At 33.8% G+C, this 21,986-nt stretch overlaps 1 protein-coding gene across 1 annotated transcript in view; it reads right to left on the bottom strand.

The window, feature by feature from the left end:
* The window catches only part of LRRC9 (leucine rich repeat containing 9), a 204,756-nt gene that overhangs the window by 90,984 nt on the left and 91,786 nt on the right, over nucleotides 1-21,986 (bottom strand). The window contains exons 17-21 of the mRNA XM_051977780.1: nucleotides 14,559-14,750; nucleotides 7,569-7,694; nucleotides 6,163-6,297; nucleotides 2,815-2,992; nucleotides 625-845 (exon numbers count right to left, since the gene is read on the bottom strand). Coding sequence (XP_051833740.1) covers nucleotides 625-845; nucleotides 2,815-2,992; nucleotides 6,163-6,297; nucleotides 7,569-7,694; nucleotides 14,559-14,750 — 852 coding nt within the window. The remainder of the gene's footprint in view (nucleotides 1-624; nucleotides 846-2,814; nucleotides 2,993-6,162; nucleotides 6,298-7,568; nucleotides 7,695-14,558; nucleotides 14,751-21,986) is intronic.

Below are 21,986 nucleotides of genomic sequence, written 5' to 3'. Positions count from 1 at the left end.
AACTCAAAAGATTCTTTAAAAATGTAGTTCTGTGATTCAACAATTCATGAATATTTGATATGGGTACTCTTTCCATTTATGCAGACTACAATTCTTTAACACCTCAGTAAATTCTCTTCATGAGTTTCTGCGACTAAAAAACTTTAATATGTGGTCACAAATCTTTTGTGATGAACCTTTTTAAATTTTAGTTAGGTTATCTTCAAACAATCCATAATTTTAAAAAAGACTGGCTAAGGTTTTCATGAGTATCTAAGGGACTCTATTACTTCTTTTTCAATACCACTTAACAGACTGAAATACCATTCCAAAATTCTTTCTAAACTATTTACATTTATAAGACAGAGTGTTTATGGCCCACATTTTTTCTTTTATACCAATAGGATTCATACCATATTACATAGATCCTAGTCCTGAACAAAAATTCTATTCTGATTTCTACCTGAGGCATTAAATATATATATGTATATATATACACACACACATTTGTGTATATAAATATATATTCTTATAGTCATATTATGCCTACACACACACACGCACACACACACACACATATATACATAAAAGATAAATATGCATTATGAAATCAATATTGAAAACTTCTAAAACATTAAAATTTACCTTTAAATTGTAGATCTCCTGGTTGGTAGCAATAAAATTATTGTTTATGTATAATTCAATTATGGTGTAAGCTTTTTGTAAACCAACTAATGAAGTGATCTTATTATTTTCAAGAGAAAGGTAATGAAGATGAAGCATGTTTTCAAAGATGTGCTTTTCCAACCCAGTAAGGAGATTATTATTTATGCTGAAATGGGTTAGTTTGATCAGTTTTGAAATGCCTGGGAAAATAATCAAATATAAGAAAAAGTTTAGTACAAAAGAAAAAAAAATAGACTTCAAAAGTAAATTTCTGGCTTGCATCACTGGCATTCTTTGGCAGTTTTAGAGAATTTGAAAAACCCTGCACCATTAATTTATCATCTCACTTTCTTCTATGGAAGAAGCAACGATTGTGGATACATAAGCTTTTAGGCCTATTACATTTTGATTTTTTTTTCCATTGAACTATTCTTCCTTAAGTGATTGGAAAAGGAAATCTACCTAGGAAATGTTGATTCATCTTGAAATAAATAGTGACTAATTTTTATTATGAATGCATAGAGTTGATACTATTACTAAAGACTTAAACTTACCTTCTGAAAATTTCCAAATAATTCAAAGGACTAGAGAACGCCAAAGGATGAAGAGCCATTACTAATAATTCATTAATATTATTTAGTATTATTTGAATTAATGCCATCATGTTTACAATGAGTAACCTATTTGGAAGACTTGGAAAGAAAGATAAAGAATATCTTTGCTGTTTTGTATGTCTTTAAAAAAAAGATTGCAGAGAAAAGCAATATGGTTCTGAATTGAATAAAATAACAAAACCAAAGAACACAGTAGTCTAGAATAGAACTTCCAATAGAAAATATTGGATATTATGTCCATATATGCTTCTACAAAAAAAGATGAAATACCTATGCCCAAATTCAGGTTAGCTGTGTAGCAAAAATATAGAGTGTTCTGGCAGTAGGCTTATTTATTTACCCTCACCTAGGATTAAGGACAAGAAGATAACTGTAAGAAGAGGAGGTAATAGGGTTCTCTGTTCTCTTTATGTTTAGAAAGATACATGATAAGCACTATACTATTTAGGAGTAGAAGACTAATCCGTTTTAAGTTATAAGACTATAATTAATATTAACAACAATCACAATTGATGTTTATATCTGAATACAAGGCCTAAACTATCTTCCATAAAACCTTAGTGTTCTGCATAAACTACATAGAATTCAGTGAAAACATCAATACAAAGACTATTTTATCCTCTAAAATATTAATATGAAACTATGTATATATCAAAATATGTGTACATGGCACTTGTTCCTTTTTTTTTATCCTAGAAATTTAAGAAGGGTGTGGAAGGGAGGTGGGTGCCACATACCACCAAAGTCGCTTGGATTAACATTAAATTCTCTCAGAATATTTCAAGCCACAAAGTATTATTTGATCAAATTAGCTTGGTTATTGTAATATAAAATTCTAATACTCATTTCTCTTTTTATGTAAATGTAATGGGGGAGGCCAGGAGAATATCTGGTCAATTGGATGAGATTAAAGGGTATGAACTTTATCAGAAGAGTCATACCTCTCAAAGGTAGATAAATGCCTTACCCACTTATGTGGAGGGCACTGTGAGCATTTCTGGTTGGCTCTTCATGACAAGTTCTGCCTTCTTCAGTTGCTTGTTTTCAATTTTGGAATGACAACAGATTTAATACAGAAAAGTGCAGGAAGAGGCTGAGGGGCATAGAAGAGGCCATCTTTGTTTGTTTGTTTGCTGCAGTGGAAACACTAGATTCAGAGCCAGAGCATCTGATTTCAAATGCTGGCTTTTTTTGGACAAAGCACTTTACCACTCTGTACCTTAAGTTTCCTCTGCTGTAAAATAAAAATTTTGGATTAGATCTTTAAAGTTCCTCTGATCTCGAAGGATTCCTGAGGGAGACACAATTAATTATAGGCTCATGGTTTGAAATCTGGAAAGGTTACCCTAGACCTCATCTAGTTCATTTTACAGATGAGGAGACTGAAGCTCAGAGTGGAAATCCACTTTCGCACCCAATAGGGTCACAAAAGAAAGTAAATAGCAGAGCTAGGATTCAAATCTAAGTTTTAAAAAAACTTTCTAAGTACTATTTTTTACTCTTGATGTATTAAGCATTTATTCTGCTATAATTTCTCATTTCTGAAACCCATTACCTTCTAGCTTTGAGATGCAGTTTCCATCTAAAGTGAGCTCTTCCAAATTAACACAAGAGTCCAAACCTTCAATTTTTGTGAGATTATTATTGCTAAATGATGCCCATCGCAAATTCACTAATTTTTCCAAATTAGTGATTTCAAAGAGATTTTGTCCATCCAAGTTTAAGGCAGTTATCTGTAGAAAAATTTACTTAAAATGAATTTAGTAAATTCTTGAAAAAATAAAAATATTTTAAACAAAATTTTAAGGCAGACTAGTGATAATTAGATTCATGTTTCATATGTACATATAGATGTTAAAGGAATTTTACTACAAACTGAAAAGTAAAACTCTTAAAACATAATTCTTATAAAAAATAAGATAGGGTAGAGAACAGCTAATCCTGAAGAAGTGTTTGTTTAGTAGCAATGTTGTCAAAATGTCCAACAAAAGTGCTTTTAAGGTTTACTAATCACTATACATAATTTTTGGGTCTATTGTCTAGTAACTTTCCTATTGTTATATAATTAGTGTCAAAGGTAGTCTGTCCTGATCTCTGCACTAGACTAGAAATGAATGAATGGATGAATTTAAAAAGCATATATCAAATGTTTACTATATTCCAGACCCTGTGTGAAGTGCTGAAGATATAAATAAAAGCAAAGGAGATAGTTCCTGCCCTCAAATGATTTCCTTATTCAATTGAAAGAGTCAACACATAAAGGGAAACTAAAAATTATGTAGGGCTTACGCATGTGGCAGCATGATTTGGACATGGCAATGTGTTCTGATTCTGGACAAGATAAGATAAAAGCTCACCGATCCAGGATTCAGGAGGAGGTGAGTTGTAGAGAATCACTCAAATGCAAGGATCAAGATTTGAAAATGCCCATGTGATATGAATAGACTGGGAAGAGTGGACAAAGGTCAAGCTAGATATAAGGAGACCCATGTATTGGACATGACTCTGTCACCATCTAGCTATAAGTTGGACAGAAATTAAGGATAAAGATTGAGAATGTCACTTGAGTGTATTTTTATTTGCCTCATTAGATTACTCTTCTCCCTGGGACATATTGACTTTCTTGATATTACTCAAGTTTTGTTCAAGGTTCGTTTCTCAAGTCTGTGCTTTTGCATTCACTACAGTCATCAATTTTACTTTCTATAATCTCTTATTTATTTCAGAGTAGAGGTCCCTTCCTTGGGCTTGACTTTTCCTCTCATCCTCTCCTTAAATCCCATCCCTGGAGAAGGCATTTCATTTTAAAACTGGATTGTGAAGGGGAAAAAAAAAAGATGAATGTCCTTTACTCCAAGCTCCCCAACTTCAACTTAACTAGTCACAAGAAACAAGAAAAATGGATTTATAGTTAAAATATTCTGCTACCTATAATTATTTAAAAAAAACAAATAAATAATTTTGTTTCTTCATCTTTCAAGATGTTAACTGGCAAAATATAAGCTGTAAATTCTAGCACTTTCCAATCACCCTTCTTTGCTGTATTTGAGCATATATTACATAGATCAGTAATGCAACAATTATCTATGCTTATCATATTTTTAAAAATAAAGTCAAGACAAATTAGCAAACTCTTAAGAAATAGTTAGGTATTGGGAAATAGTTACATACCCTACTTGGAAAGAGGGAGGAAAAGAAAGAAAATAGAGGAAATGGAGGAATCATGTCATGGCTTTAGGAATCTGCTAGTGGATCTAGTAGTGAAGTTTTTGGGCATCCACGAGGATCTCACTTGTTCTTACTTCCACACAGTGCTCTGATGCCAGAATGTTCTCTCATTTTAAAAATAATTAAATTGCTCACCCCCTCAGGCTGGGAAGGTCAATCAATCTATGAGCCTCCTTCCATTAGTCCCTAGGTTAAGGTATATTCTCCAGAGAATTAAGGAGAGAAATACTGAAGTTATTCCTTCTTGAATCTGCAGGCATCTCTAGGGTACTCATCTCCTTAGCAAAGTCAAGAGAGGGTTAGATGTTTATTATATGTTTATATATAAATATATATGTGATATGTACATTATATTATATAGATGTGTATATGTTTATGTTGTCTTCCTTAGTAAAAAGTAAGCTCTTTGAATTTATTTTTGTATTCCTAGTGGTACACAGTAGGTGTTTAATACATGCTGGTTGGTTAATTGACTCATTTCTTTCTTTATACACATTTTCTAAAATTTTTTTAGCTCTCTAACATTTTGTTTGCCAATAAGTTACAAAATGGAGAAAGGGGAAATGATTATAAAAGCTTATTAGTGTTAATTTTTCATTTTAAATAATATTCTACAGATTCTGTTAAGATTAAAATTTGACATGCAAGGGTCGTCTTATGATTATCAGCAAACCAGATTCTACTTTTTAATATTTGACTTTTGAAACATGTAGTGTTTGATAGCTCTCTAGTTGCATAATCCCCTTTGAGAGTGAGCAAAGAAAAATCTAGGACATAAAATGGGAAGCTTGTTTCTTTAATATGCTTGCTGGTCTTTTAAGTTTCTAATTGCCAACAATCTTAAACCTGAGTAAAGAGAAAACTTGAGGGGATATGAAAATTATTTCAACTTTCTCACACTGCTATGTAGACAATGTGATGTGTAGAAAAAAGCTTGATGTATTTTGTCTATGCATCCTTTGGATATTATTTAATTTCATTCTTCTCCTCTCAGTCAAAATTGTCACAGTAATAAAAGTTTCATGATAAGCCCCAAATGACAAGATGTTCTGGCTGACTATATGGCAATATAGATTGATATAAATACTGCAACTAAAAAAAAAATAAGTAAAATCAGAAATTCCCCCGATGTTCACCCCTTACTTTCTATTATAACTAGATGGCTTTATCTGCTTCTACCCAGTGGTTCTGGTCGGCTCAACATTCCAGATGGTTGCTGTCTTTGGCAAGGAAATACATAGAAATATCCTGGTAACTTTCATACTGTTGATGACTTCTGGCTCTTACTCAAATTCCTTGTCTGAAATCTGATCCTATTATCTAATCCTCTTGTCTTAGGTTCTAATGAACATTTCACATACTATCTGCTGCTGACATTCTGTCTTATCTGTCTATTAATACCCTTGTTTAGATACCTGATTCTGACCTTCAGTACAATACACATCCTTATTTTAGACTATAATCTAATCCTAGATTCCCTGCTCTGTTTTGACCACTGGTTTCTAACAGAATATTTTATTTATCCTCTGTTTAGGCTTCCTTTGCCTTGAATTATGTTTCCTGATCTAGACCATTGAACTGACATCCATGCCCTACCTTTTATCACACATATTGATAAAAATCAAATATAACAATCTGAGGAGAAGCAAATTACCATAATAGCATCAAGCTTTACCTTAGAATACCAATTTCCACTAAGATGTGAAAATGGTTCTGACTTAGTCATCTGTGTTAGAATTTTGGCAGAAGGCCAAATGCTAAGTATTCGTGGCCGAGCTTCATCAGTTCTGGAATGGTGTAAGAGGGCTACCTAAAAACAGACAAACAAAACAAAACAAAACAAAAAAATCATCACCAACAAAAACAAAAAAAACCAAATACTTGATGAATAAAGGAAGGTTTTTTTTTTTACCCATCATGAGTTTTGCTTCATATACATATTAATAACTAGCATTTATACAGTGCTGTTTAGATTTTCAAATATGGTCTCATTTTATCATCGAATTAACTCTAGCAGTTAGATGCAATTATCATTCCCATTTTATAGATGAGGAAAACTGATTCAACATAGCTAGCAAGAGCTGAGTGTTTTTTCTTGACTCAAGACTGTTCTACCCATTATGCCACAATAGCTTCTCAACAAAACAAAATAAGATTAAAATATAAATTTTTTTATAGCAGTCTATATCTGATACTGTTATGCCTTTCTCTATTATTTAAACATGATTTTAGATTCTAGCTTTGTTTTTCCAAATTATTTTTCTATGTAGTAAAAATTATTTCTTTTATGAATTTTGAATAAGTTTAAAATTATATATGGCTCTATCTATATACCATTGCCAATCCAGAAACATTTTGACAAAAGTGTGACATATGAAAAAGAAAAAGAGTTATTCTTGAATCTTAGGAAACTAAGTAAACTATTTGTTTTGATTCTTCCTGGCCATGAAGTATAATTTAATGCAATGATGGAGAAGCAATTCACGAAATATTATCCCAAGTGCCTAAAAGTCTTAAAATACACATCTTTAAGCTAATCTTAACAAGGAATAGTTTACTTGTTCAGAAGCTTTAAGAAGGAATTCAGTGACTGAGTACATAAACAGATCAAATATATGGAGGGATCTTCAGAAAAATAGTGGACTTTGAACCACTTAGTAAATTCATTTCTAAAACTAACTGAGTCAAATGAAGCAGTCTAATAAGAAAAAAATACAACATTCAAGTAACATAATATCCTGGAAATTAATTAGCTATACTTGTCATTCACATCAGCAGGATCATGGGCATGAATTTGGTACCTAACAGGGGTTCAGAATTAGTCATGCCGACATAAAAATACATTAAAATGGGACCTGAGACACTTTTGATTTAGGCTTCAGAATCTCCATATAGCCCCAACATAACTATTATTTAGATAATGAAAATGATTAGCTGATGTGATCTAATGAAGGAGGGAAGAAAACAAAAGAAACATTTCAAAACCTAACAATTTAGGTGGTGAAAATATACTGTGTGTTTGTTGAGAATAACAATGGTATCTTGTAAATATTCAAGAAATAGTAAACTGATGCATCAAACCTGAGTAATCTTTGTTCCAGCAATAAAATTTATAGCTGCAACTTTTTCTTCTTCAGTAATCATGAGTCCATTTAAATGGGTAAGAGTCTTTAATCTGCCAATAACACTTGGTCTCAATGTGGCTGGCTTAGGAAAAATAGAAAAATAACTTAATTTTTAAAAATATTATAGATGATGTTACATAGAGTGATTCATTCTTTTCCATATGATTAATACATTTAATATTAAGTATCATCTTAAAACTGCTTACATCTTAAATAATATTAGCATTTGTTGCTCTATTGCTGTGAGGTTTGCAAATGTTTTATATGTGTTAGCTTGTTTGAGTCTCAAAACAACCTTGTGAAGGAGATATTATTGTTCCCTCCCCTTTTTGTTTTACAAAGATGAAGTAGCTGAAGCTTTCTTAGCCTTAGTTAAGTAAGTTGATCAGGGTCAATAAGCTAGAAAAGATTAGAAGCAGAATTTGAACACAGATTTTCCTGAATTGAGATCCAATGCTCTAGTTATATACCATCTAGCTAGCTGCCATCAATAAATGTAGAAAAAGGTATAAATAAGCCAGAAAAATACATGTTAAAGTTCAAATTTTTATTTTGGACTTTCAACATTCAACTTTGTAATGACTGAGTTCAGATTATTTTAGGCACCTGCTAATTAGGTACCTGCTAATTTCCAGATACTGTTTAATTGCTGTTAAATGCTAGGGATACAAACAAAAGCAAAAAACAGTCTCTTCTCTTCAGGAGTCCACAATGATACTATAATGAAGAAGAATGCATCATAGATATTAAAAATTTGTGGCACAAATTCTACAGGAAGTTTCTTTGGTGATTCCTTATAGTTATCTGAATTCCTGGGATTCGCTCTTGTCAATGCATTTGAGAGTAGAGAAATAGTCTGACTCTATCATCCACATTAGAAAAATATTATTTTATTACATCTAGTAATAAGGGAAGACCAAAATGCTGAATCCAAGATGATGGAAGTAGATAATCTGATAAATAGGTAGTCGAGAGAAAAAATACCAAGTGAATTGCTCTCAGGATTCTGGCAGGAATCAGACCGAAGGCAGCTGTATCATGATTATGAGAAGGCCAAGAGAGGATACAGACTGCTTTGGTAGCACTAGAAAAAACAGGCTCAGCAATTAGCCACATAACCATTAAACAACAGAACTGTAGAACTGAGCATTTTGATTCCAATGTTGATATTACACTTCTAAAGAAAAATCTTTTTTTATTCCATGAGAGGAGGCATAAGCATCTAGAACTATGTCTGGATTTGATCTCAGAGACAGAATGAAATCATGAATGTTTTCCCTCTCAAAGAACGTACATCCTTTCTAAAGTTCTCCTCAATACAGCTGGGTCATAGACTATATGGAAACTCAAGAACACTAAATTAAAAATAAAGAGAGAGGGAGAAAGTGTTCAATATTGATATCAAATCTTCATCTATATTTGCTTTTTCAATTGTTCAGCCATATCCAATTCTTTGTGACCCTATGGATGCTAGGCTGTCCATGCTTTGAGTCTCAAAACAACCTTGTGAGGGAAGTACTATAGTCCATGTTTGTTGCTTCCAAGACACTTAACTATCTTATTCTCTACCATTCTCTTTTCCTTTTGTCTTCAATCTTTCCCAACATTAGGGTTTTTTCCAATGAATTTTGTTTTCTTATAATGTGGCTAATGCATTTAAGCTTCCACTTTAGTATTTTACTTTCCAATAAATAGCCTGAATTAATTTCTTTAAGCACTGACTGATTTGATTCCCTTGCTATCAACAAACTCTCAAAAGTCTTTTCTGGTATCACAATTCAAAAAGCATCAATTTTGCATCTCTCATTTTTCATTATAGCCCAATCCTCACAGTCATACATTGTTACTGGAAAAACCATAGCTTTTACTATGTGGATTTTTGTCAGCAAGGTGTTATTTCTGATTGTTAGCATGGCATCTGGGTTTCCCATAGTTTTCCTTCCAAGGAGCAATGGTCTTTTAACTTTAGGGCTTCAGTCATGTTCTATAATAATCATTGAGTTCAAGAATATGAAATTTGATAATGCTTCCATTTCTTTTCCCTCTGTCTTTCAGGAAATGATGGGGTCAGATGCCAAGAGTTTAGTTTTTGTGATGTTAAGTTTCAAGTCAGTTTTTTTACTCTCCTCTTTCACTCTCATCAAGAGATTTCTTAATTCCTCTTCACTTTCTTCCATCAAAATGCTATCATCTACATATCTGAAATTGTTGATATTTCTCTCAATAACCTCAGTAATAGTTTTTGATTCATCTGATTTGACATTTTGCCTAATGAATTCTGCATATAAGTTAAATATACAGACTTGGTAAGTTATTCCATGTTTGCTTCTGTTTTTTTCTTGGCCTGCATTCTGGTTCCTCCTCTTCCTCTTCCTCCTTCTCCTCCTCCTCCTCCTTCTGTTTTTCCTCCACCTCCTCTTCATCCTCCTTCTTCTTTTGCTGAAGCAATTGGGATTAAGTGACTTGCCCAGAGTCACACAGCAAGGAAGTGTTAAGTCTGAGACTGGATTTGAACTCAGGTTTTCCTGACTTCAGGGCTGGTGCTCTATCCACTGCACCACCTAGCTGTCTATTACTTCCATTTCTTTGAGGACTTGTAATGAACACAATCAAAGATGTTAGTTCAGTTAGTGAAACAGAAGTCAAAGTTTTTCTGGAACTGCCTTGCTTTCTCTATAATCCAGTGAATGATGGATTTCTACATCTACATCCACACATCATATGTATATGTATATATGTCTATCTATATCTATGTACATCTACACTCATATCTATATCTGTACTTATATTTATATATATTTCAGCATCTCCATCTATCTTATACTTATATCTATGCCTCCATTTATATCAATACCTACATTTATATCTGTATCTGCCAAATCAAATGAAACAAGTACAACAGGAAGATGAGTAAAGACTGAGTCATTAATTCACAGCAAAGCCCTATCAAAAAAAGAAAAAAAGAGCAACAGCAACAAAGCTCATGGTTTCAGCTGTTTATACACAAATATACAAATTATGCAAAGTGAGAAATCTTAAAGTAAGTAGATAAATTCAACCTCAAAGTTCTCACTGACAAATGAAAAACATTAAGTGCTTAATAATTGCTAAGTACTCAGGATATAAATACAAAAGTGAGATGGTTTCTGCTCTCAAGAAGTTCGTGTTCTATTATTGGAAACAACACAAATAGGAAGGTTCATCTTATAGTTAGATGTGAGGGCTGGAGAAGTGACAAAGTCTGATAGATCTTGGGAGCATAGCAGTTTAAGGAGATCTTTCCAGGATAGTGGGACAGATTAATAAAAAAGACAATAAATGATATTTATACTATAATTTCTCACATTTATTATAACACAATGTATTGCTATATAGAAGTATTACTTTAAATTAAGATTCAAGTACTGAACCACACTGCTAAAGAAAGATGGCAAAAATAAAAATGTATTATCTTATTACTAAAAAAGCACACCAATGAACTATTTTGATCATATAAGACTGCCATATTACTGGCATTGATAATTAATTGAAAAAAATAATGTGCGTGGAAATTAAAGTGGACAGCATTTGTATCTTAAATATCTGTATTGCTAAAACACTAGTGGCATGCAGTAATTTTTTAAAAAGGTCACCAAACAATAGGCAAAGTTCCTGGTATCTAGCAGTTGACAATGAATGTTAGGATGGTATAGTTGGCAGGAAGATGGAGGAGGAGACTCAGATTTACCTCAGAGAGGGGTGAGGATAACAGCTTGGGAGCATGTTATAGACTATATATATATATATATAATACCTCTCAATTTTAGCTGTGTTCATAATCTGGGCTCTTTAGCCATCATCAAAGGGAGCAATTACTGTGGAAAAAAGGCCCATTTTCCTCACTACCACCAATATCAAGCACTAACCACCTGCCACAGTTGGACATGTAAGTTCAAAAACCCTGGGAATGGCAACAACCCATTCCCCATTCTGATCAGCAATCCTGCTTCTGGTTTAGTTCGAAAAGCTATCAACTCACAAAGCTGTCCTTTGTAGATACGGCCTGACAACTCTTTTTGTGGATATGGTAGTCACATTAGCTACTGAACACCCAGTAAAGAAAATTCTTGCCATCTAATTCCTTGACACATTGACAACATTAGAAACAGAAATGATTTTATTAGTAGAAATGACATTGAAAAAAAATACATTACTATTTGCTTTGCACATGCACCCTAAAGACCAAAGGGCTTTTACATCTGACTGATGGCAGTTGTGATGAATTTATGTGTTGTCTCCCTCATTAGAATGTGAGCTCTTTAAGAGCAGAGACTGTCTCATTTTTTCATTTGTTTCCCCAGTGCTTTGCATATAGTAATCATTTAATAAATAATTTCTCATTTATTAATTCATTCAAAGAGGAAATAAATGACACATCATGAGAGGGATCACAAACACACAGAGGCATAATCTAGTAATTATGGAAGAGATTAATTATTCAGTTATCTTCTGGAACTCTTGTACAGAAGCAGATAAGTTCCTAACTTGCCTTAATAATAGCTTCATTCTTCAAAAGATAAAGGAAGCAACAAAATGATATACAGAAGCTTATTCTGACTAGCAAAGATGAAGTTGTTGAAGTAGAAATAATGGAAATGTTTTAAGGAAATTGTTATTTTATCTCCCATATGTAAGATTCACATATTTTTGTTTTGGGGATAGTGAATTCAAAGAGTTTAAAAAAATGACAATATCCCAGGAACCAAAATTATATACAAGGGCAAGTCATCTTATGAGAGATGGAAAGTTTTCAAGAATGAATTTCTAAACACTAAGAGAAATAATTCCAATGAAGGAAAAAGAGAAGAGCTGTCTAAAGAAACATATGGTAGATATAGAAAAAATTTACTAATTTACATAGAATAAAAAATACAGAAAATGGAAAAAAAGAAGTCAACACAGTTCTATAACAATAGTGGCAGGGGGTGCTAAGGTGTAGCATGAATTAAGGCTCTCATATAATGAATGCTAAAAATAACCAAAAGGACTTTATTAATTATATTGGGTTTAAAAGGAAGATCAAAGAAGGAATAAATGGGAGTATATGGAATAATAATAGATAATGTATATGCAATAATGATAACAGGCTGAATTCTTATGAAAATAGAACAAAAATGATTAGTAGGGAGTTGATACTCAAGGTTAGTAAGAACATGGTAATAAACATGTAGTTTCCATTAATGAGTTCAAGTAAGCAAAACTACTTCCAAGGATATTTAAAGAAACAGCAGATAAGACTGCTGAGCATTTCTCAGTTATATTTGAAAAATCATGACAAAAACTTTATAAACTAGAGAAGGGCAAATATACTGATTTTCACAATTGGAAAAAAAGCAGACTTTTGTAACTCAGGACTATATGCTTGACTTTGATTCTGAAATTATAAAAGAGATGGTTACGAGCAATTTGAAAGGGAAGTTAAGTGGTGATTGCTAGTTATTAGTATGGCTTCATCAGAAATAAGTTATTCAGATAAACATTATTAAGTTTAGTCATAGGGTTAAGACTTCATAGATCAGGGAAATATCAGTTACAATACACCTTTATTTTAACCCAATATTTGCCCAAATAAGTCATGCAGTTTTCTATATAAGAGAGAAATGTAGGCTAGATGAAAAGTACAAATAAGTGGATTTGAAATTAATTTAATTAAGTATGAATAGGCTGATATCATCCTTGAGGAAAATGCCATAGGAGTGCTTCAACTCTATCAGACCTTGATCTTAGATTATCTAACACCTTTATTAAGGGACAGAGAAATATATAACATATTTATGTTATATAAACATATATATAAAACCCAGGGATATGAGATTCAGCATCTGAAAAAAATCTGTTTAGATAGCTCATTTGTCAAATCAGAGATGGAATTTTAAAGGGGTAAGAATAAAGTCCTCTATTTAGATTTTTTTAAAATCAGCTTTACAAATCCAGCAACAATATGCGTGAAAAATGATGAGGGTTTTAGTATGCAATACTATAAATCCACAGTATGATATGATGTCAAAAAAAGTATATATGTCAAACATTTTGCAAACCAACATAAACATGCACCATATAAAAGAGCTACTAGTATTAAGATTCATTCAGAAGGAATAATGATGAGAATGAGGAAAATTACTCTAGTCAGACTACTTCTGGATATTCTATATTCAGTTCTAAAAACTGTAGTCTAGGAGGGATTCTGAGAAACTAGATCTTAGTCCCATGCTTCTTTCCTTCCTTGCTAGAAAAGGAAGCCCAGATAGGGTGGTGAGAGAAATCAGAGATCATGATGTGTACAGATTGTTGAAGGAATTGGGATGATTAGCATGGGAAAGAAAAAAAAATAAGGGAGTTATTGCCTTCAATAATATTGTCAATAGTATTATTATGTGGAAGAGGATTTAGAATTCAGAAAGCAAAATTAGATCAGCAGGTAGACATTATAGAGAAGCAGATTTTTGGCTTGATAGAAGGAAGAATTTTCTAAAAATCAAAGTTGTCCAAAAGTAGATTTACTTCTTCAGGATGTAATATGTTCCCTATTACTAGAAGTCTTTAGGTAAATATTAGATTAGTACTCTTGTCAGAAGATTGTAGAAGGCATTTGGAATTGTGAATGTGTAGAAATTAAAAGATTATAATATTTCAACAAAAATATTATCAATTGATTCGAGAATATTATAGTACTTTGTAAGAAAAAAAAATTTAAAGTTCATCCTAGCATAAACATTTGATAAATTTTACTATTAAAGTGAATTCATTTTGTCAAATACTTAATTGGTATCAAATATCATGAAAAGAAAAATAGCGTGTCAATATCTTACAAATGTTATTAAATAGTAAGATTGCATTGAAACACAATAATTATTTTGCTTAACATAAGTGAATAGACTATTTTAAAATAACTATATCTGATGCATACCTTCTGCCATGGATTATGTCGAATATCAAGATTAAGAAGATTTGAAGTATGTTTGCACAAAATATTAATTTCATCTCCAGTTTTTTTCAGCTGATTCCAGCTTAAGTCTAAGTACTTCAATTTCACTAGACCTCTAAATCCTTCAAGAGTTATTACATGATTATGGCTTGCATCCAAATACTCAAGATTATACTGAAAAAAAAATGTGCAATAATGATATTGTTATTACTGCTAAAATATAAGTATTTACATTAATATAGTTTTTTTCCCATACTCAAAGAGTCTTATAATGTTAGAAGTCTAATCCTCATAATGGTGCCTGTAAATGAATTCCAAAGAACTTTCAGCATTTCATTATAAACATTTTATTACTAACCCGTATTCTCCTCTTGTGAGATAAAGAAGAGACATGTTTTAATTCACTTTTTAAAGACAAGTGAAGGCACATTTCTTCAAATCTGATTCATTTTCTGTTATGTTTTATGTTTCTATTCATATGGCCTTGTAATAACATAGTCTATATTTTATAGAGGTAGAAACAGAGGCAGATAAGTTACACTTTATCCTTTAATTAACTTCTAAAGAACTACCACTGTGGCCTTCGGCAAGTCACTTAATTTCTCTAGGTATAGCTTCCTCATCTGTTAAAAGGGAAGTAAAAATAGATGACTCCTTAGGTTCTTTCCAGATTGAAATCCTTTGATCCTATGGATATATGGATTCAGACCCAACTAGGAGAGACTCTAGGTACATTTTATTTATTTATGTTTCTGTTCAGCAGACAGAACTACTAGAAAAACACTTCTTTTAAAAATAGAAATACTGAAGTACCCTCAGGTAAGACAGATATGATTTTCTGCCACCTTGGAATCCGCTATAACTCCTCATTATCTCTCACCTCCCATCTCCAAACTTTTGCTGAAGCCTCTCAATTTCATCTTTGTAACCTTTCTGCTCTGACAGTGGCACTGCTCTTGTGCGGGCCCTCATCACTTCATGCCTGCTGCTGGGTCAGCCTGCTCCCTGTTTCTTCCTGTAAGTTCTGGGCTAGCTCCCTGGAGGCCTCAGGATCAGCCAGAGTCAGGATAAGCAAAAGTGCTTGGTTTTTAGGGGGAGAAGTGAAGGGGATGGACAAAACTGCCACAAGCTCCACACCAACCTCCCTTCTCCTCTTCTTCCTGCAAAGTGAGTCTGGCTTTTCTCACTCCACCCTGTAATCTCTCCTAGAATTATCTGTATACACCAAAACACTGAGCCAGCACAGAATAGTGGGAAGGGCCATTTTTCCAAACATATGCTAATAGAGTTATTGTCCAATAGATAATTAGCCTTAAGTGCTCTGTTGTCTGATTCAAACACACCTTTTAAGAGTTTTAGCCCTTTACATCTTCCCATTCCAATCCATCTTCCATTCTGCTCACATTCTGGTTTTCCTAAAGCACAAGTCTCAAGTCGGACATTCCCTTCTCAATAAGCTCCAGTAGTTCCCTTTCATCTCCAGGGTAAGATCTTGGAGTTGGGGCCCAAAGCCTGTTCCACATACTCAGCAATTCAATGACAATGACCAACTGTTTCTTTCACAAAAAATTCCACCTCTGGACTATGAGCCTCTTCCTTGGCTCTCCTTCAGGCAGGAAGTCCTCATCTTTACTTCCTGATTTCTTGTAATCACAGCTAAAATCTCAATTTCTATAAAGAGCCAGTTTTTTCCTTCTGAGAGTTGATAATTTTTCCTGTATATATCTTCCCTATATATGATTGTTTGTTATTTCTATTCAAGTGTGAGTTTCTTGTTAGCAGAGTCTGTGTTTTGCCTTTCTTTGTATTCCCAGCATGTAGCATAGTGCTTGATACATAAAAGGTGTTAATATTATATAGTAAGTTTGGTATATTTTGCTCATTTTAGGATTTTAGGTTCTAATCAAAGCATCTACTATAGTAGATTTCTCCAGAATAGTGTTAGGCATGATAATTCTAGAAATATGTATAGAGGAACTGCACATGTTTAACATATATTGGATAACTTGCCATCTAGGGGAGGAGGTGGGGGGAAAGGGAAAATTTGTAACACAAGGTTTTGCAAGAGTGAATGTTGAAAACTATGTATATGTTTAGATAATAAAAAACGAGATACTGAGGAAAGAATTACTAAGAATGGAACAATTCTCATTCACAAATAGTTTACATACATTCTTATGGGAGAAGAATATATATATATATATACATATATATATATATATATACATACATACAAATAGATTGCATAAAAATAAAGTGAATAAATACAAATATATACAAAAAAATTAAAGTGAAGGTAGTTTTGGAGGAAGGCGCTTGGCTCTTTTTTTTTTTTTTTGCCATGTGGCTAGGAACATAGAGCTTGCATTTTCTCTCTTTTCCTTGGAACCTTTCTGGGAATCAGTGCTGAGAATTTACAAAGTCACCTTTAGTACACGAAAGACTCAAGTTTAATTGGGCATGCAGTGATTTCAGGTCATCTGCCAAGTTTGATTCTTTTGGATGTATTCCTCTCAATCAACCAGAGAGTGAAAAGTCCTGTATCTTTAGCAAGAATCCAGGGTTGTCACAGTCTCCAATCTCTCTTGATCATCTATCATCATTGCCCAACTTAAGAGCCTGGTGAAAATTGTTTTCTAGGGTCTTTGGTATAAGAATCGGTATACTTAGTAGGCCTTCAGTGATGTGTAAAGCTAATGAAAAGGTTAATTAGGTATGGACCGATGGATGGCTTCCAAAAGCAAGCCCTGTCCAGAAAGGAATCTTGTGAAAGCCTCATTCAATCTCATGCCAGCCCATCTCTTCATGAAAAAGCTTTTTGGGCATCCCATGGAAATCTGTCACACATATATTTCACAGTGTCTACAGCAGGACTGAATGCCCCATATTGCTTTCAGTTCTTCTGGATAACTCTGAGTATAGTGGTATGTAAGAGTAGGGATAAGCATGGGATTTATGAGGATGGAATCCATAATTCCAAAAAATACATATACTTAATGAATATGTACATGAAATTGTTGAAATAAATTTCATCAGTGGGTAATAAAGCTGTTCAATTGTACTGCTAGTACTGGGATACCGAACTTGGGGGTCTATGAACTTATTTTTAAAAATATTTTTGTGACTATTTCAATATCATTTTTTCTTTTGTAATCCTAAATATATATATATATATATTTATTTTTTTTAATTGTCCATGACACAAAAAAGTTTGAAAAACCTTGTGTTATAGGAAGACATAACATCTAAATAGTAGCTTTAAAATCCACTTAGGACATTCAAATAGGACCTTTCAAATAGGATATTGTGGGGTTTGTAGGTAGAGATAAAATGGCTCAGCTGTCTGATCTAGTTTAATGAGATGTCCTAGAAAAGAGGTGGGTAGATCTGTAGTTGAGGCAGGAAGGGTGATTAGTGGGAGACTCAAACAAAGGAGTAAGGGAGAAAGCTCCCCATTTTCATGAGTGCTGATCATCATAATGTAGCCCTAATCATTGGCTCAGGGAAGTTTGGCAATATGATGCAAGGAAATCATTGATTACGATCCTTGGGGTGAAAGGAAAGACTGAAGGGTGATTAAGGCCTCAGTTGGGGGCAGGTTTTACCAGCCTAGATACTGGGTGACATTCTGATGAAGCCACAGACACAAGAACTATCAGGCTACCAGCTGGATGTCGGACATTCCACATCCCTCTGGGTTTCTTTGTTGCTCGCCTGTGGCGGGAATTAATTACCCTTTTGGGAAAGAGAAAAGAGAAGAGAGTGCTACACATGATAGTACATCTTTAACCATGAACAATTTCCCCACAAGGCATTAGCCAAGTTCCTTTGTGGAAGAACTATGTCATCTTGGGCAAAATAGATAATTCTGCTGCTACTTTTGATGCTTAACATACTCTCTTCCTCTGAACTCTCCTCATTCTTGGAAGGGCATCACTGTTCTTCTAGTCATCTGATGTGTAACCTTGGCGTCTTCCTTGCCCTTTTACTCTTCTCCCTCCACAATCAGTTGCCAAGTCTTGTTAAGCCTGCCCAAGGTTCTGTCCCTTGTCCTCTTCACTTTTTTGATCTGAGTTTTCCCTTCTAACAGAATTTAATTATTATAACCCCCAACTCTTTTCTGAGCATCAGTCTTATAACACTTTTCAAACTAAATGATTTGAAAACATCTCAACCTCAAAATATCCAAAACAGAACATGTCTTTATTCTTAGATCATCTCTTGTGAACAGTCCTTTTTCTGCCAAAGGCATCACTGTCCTTCCAGCATCTCATTCTCATAATCTCAGCATCTTCCATGACTGTACATCAACACAGAATTTTCCCTCTTTAATACCTCTCCCCATCTACTGGCACAATCATGACCTTAGTTCAGATCTTTATTTCCTCTCATCTAAATGATCACAATTGCTTCCTGTTTCTCCTGCTTCAAGTCACTTCCCTCCCAGTTCAAAGTAATTTTTAAAAGTGTAGATCTGACCGTATCACTCTCCTATTCAATCAATTTCAGTGGTACCAGATTTCCTGTAGGATACACTATAAGCTCAGATTAGCTTTTAAAGACCCTTCCAATTTGGCCCATCTACCCTTCCAGCTGTAGAAGATGCTATCGCATCCTGCACTGGATATCTACAACCTTCTCTCCATTTCTCATACCTGGCATGCCAACTCCCAGCTCTGCAGCTAGCTATGCTCCCCTCCCCCCAGGCACTGTATGGAACTTTTCACTGCTGCCTCACAGATGCTTTCTTCCTTTAAGATGCAGTTCAAGTATCACATCAAATATCACATCATTGCTAAGGCTGCTTCCCAGCTACAACATATTTATTTTATATTTAATCTGTATGTCCTTGCATATGTATGTTGTCTCTCTTGTTTTAATGTCAAAATCCTTGAAAAGAGGGATCTTTCCCCTTTTTGTACTGGTATCTCCAGCACATAGCACAGCACTAGGAACATGGTAGGTGCATAATGTTAGTTTATTGACTATGTGACAGCTCCCACAAATAATCTGGTTCAGCCCTTCATTGTTTCTTGCTTGAATTACACAACAGTCTTCTAATTGGGCTCTTTTTCTTCAGCCTCTTTCCCCTCAAATTCATCCTACACAGTCACCAAAATGAAATTTTTTTTTAATTTTTATTTAATAATTACTTTATATTGACACTCGTTTCTGTTCCAATTTTTTTTTCCCTCCCTCCCTCCACCCCCTCCCCTAGATGGCAAGCAGTCCTTTATATGTTGGATATGTTGCAGTATATCCTAGATACAATATATGTTTGCAGAACCGAACAGTTCTCTTGTTGCATAGGGAGAATTGGATTCAGAAGGTATAAATAACCTGGGAAGAAAAACAAAAATGCAGATAGTTCACATTCGTTTCCCAGTGTTCTTTCTTTGGGTGTAGCTGCTTTTGTACGTCATTTATCAATTGAAACTCAGATCTCTTTGTCAAAGAAATCCCCTTCCATCAAAATATGTCCTCATACAATATCGTTGTCGAAGTGTATAATGATCTCCTGGTTCTGCTCATTTCACTTAGCATCAGTTCATGTAAGTCTCGCCAGTCCTCTCTGTATTCATCCTGCTGGTCATTTCTTACAGAACAATAATATTCCATAACATTCATATACCATAATTTACCCAGCCATTCTCCAATTGATGGGCATCCATTCATTTTCCAGTTTCTAGCCACTACAAACAGGGCTGCTACAAACATTTTGGCACATACAGGTCCCTTTCCCTTCTTTAGTATTTCTTTGGGATATAAGCCCAATAGAAACACTGCTGGATCAAAGGGTATGCACAATTTGATAATTTTTTGGGCATAATTCCAGATTGCTCTCCAGAATGGTTGGATTCGTTCACAACTCCACCAACAATGCAATAGTGTCCCAGTTTTCCCGCATCCCCTCCAACATTCATCATTATTTTTTCCTGTCATCTTAGCCAATCTGACAGGTGTGTAGTGGTATCTCAGAGTTGTCTTAATTTGCATTTCTCTGATCAATAATGATTTGGAACACTTTCATATGAGTGGTAATAGTTTCAATTTCATCCTCTGAAAATTGTCTGTTCATAACCTTTGACCATTTATCAATTGGAGAATGGCTTGATTTCTTATAAATTTGAGTCAGTTCTCTATATATTTTGGAGATGAGGCCTTTATCAGAACCTTTAACTGTGAAAATGTTTTCCCAGTTTGTTGCTTCCCTTCTAATCTTGTTTGCATTAGTTTTTTTTGTACAAAGGCTTTTTAATTTGATGTAATCGAAATTTTCTATTTTGTGATCAGTAATGGTCTCTAGTTCATCTTTGGTCACAAATTTCTTTCTCCTCCACAAGTCTGAGAGATAAACTATTCTATGTTCCTCTAATTTATTTATAATCTCGTTCTTTATGCCTAGGTCATAGACCCATTTTGATCTTATCTTGGTATATGGTGTTAAGTGTGGGTCCATGCCTAATTTCTGCCATACTAATTTCCAATTATCCCAGCAGTTTTTATCAAATAATGAATTCTTTTCCCAGAAGTTAGGGGCTTTGGGTTTGTCAAACACTAGATTGCTATAATTGACTATTCTGTCTTGTGAACCTAGCCTTTTCCACTGATCCACTAATCTATTTCTTAGCCAATACCAAATGGTTTTGGTGACTGCTGCTTTATAATATAATTTTAGATCAGGTACAGCTAGGCCACCTTCATTTGATTTTTTTTTTCATTAATTCCCTTGAGATTCTTGACTTTTTATTGTTCCATATGAATTTTGTTGTTATTTTTTCTAGATCAATAAAATATTTTCTTGGAAGTCTGATTGGTATAGCACTAAATAAATAGATTAGTTTAGGGAGTATTGTCATCTTTATTATGTTCGCTCGGCCGCTCCAAGAGCACTTAAGATTTTTCCAATTATTTAAGTCTGACTTTATTTGTGTGGAGACTTTTTTATAATTTTGCTCATATAATTCCTGACTTTCCTTTGGTAGATAGATTCCCAAATATTTTATGGTATCAACAGTTATTCTGAACGGAATTTCTCTTTGTATCTCTTGCTGTTGGGTTTTTTTGGTGATATATAAAAATGCTGAGGATTTATGGGGATTTATTTTGTAGCCAGCTACTTTGCTAAAATTATGAATTATTTCCAATAGCTTTTTAGTAGAATCTCTGGGGTTCTCTAGGTATACCATCATATCATCTGCAAAGAGTGATAGTTTGGTTTCCTCATTGCCTACTCTAATTCTTTTAATTTCTTTCTCGACTCTTATTGCCGAGGCTAGTGTTTCTAATACGATATTAAATAATAATGGTGATAGTGGGCAACCTTGCTTCACTCCAGATCTTACTGGGAAAGGTTCCAGTTTTTCCCCATTGCATATGATGCTTACTGGTGGTTTTAAATATATGCTC

This window comes from Antechinus flavipes, chromosome 2, assembly GCF_016432865.1.
Source record: "Antechinus flavipes isolate AdamAnt ecotype Samford, QLD, Australia chromosome 2, AdamAnt_v2, whole genome shotgun sequence".
In the NCBI taxonomy this organism is placed as follows: Eukaryota; Metazoa; Chordata; class Mammalia; order Dasyuromorphia; family Dasyuridae; genus Antechinus; species Antechinus flavipes.
Note: the sequence above shows the minus strand (reverse complement) of the source record. Positions and strands in the feature narration are given on the sequence as shown.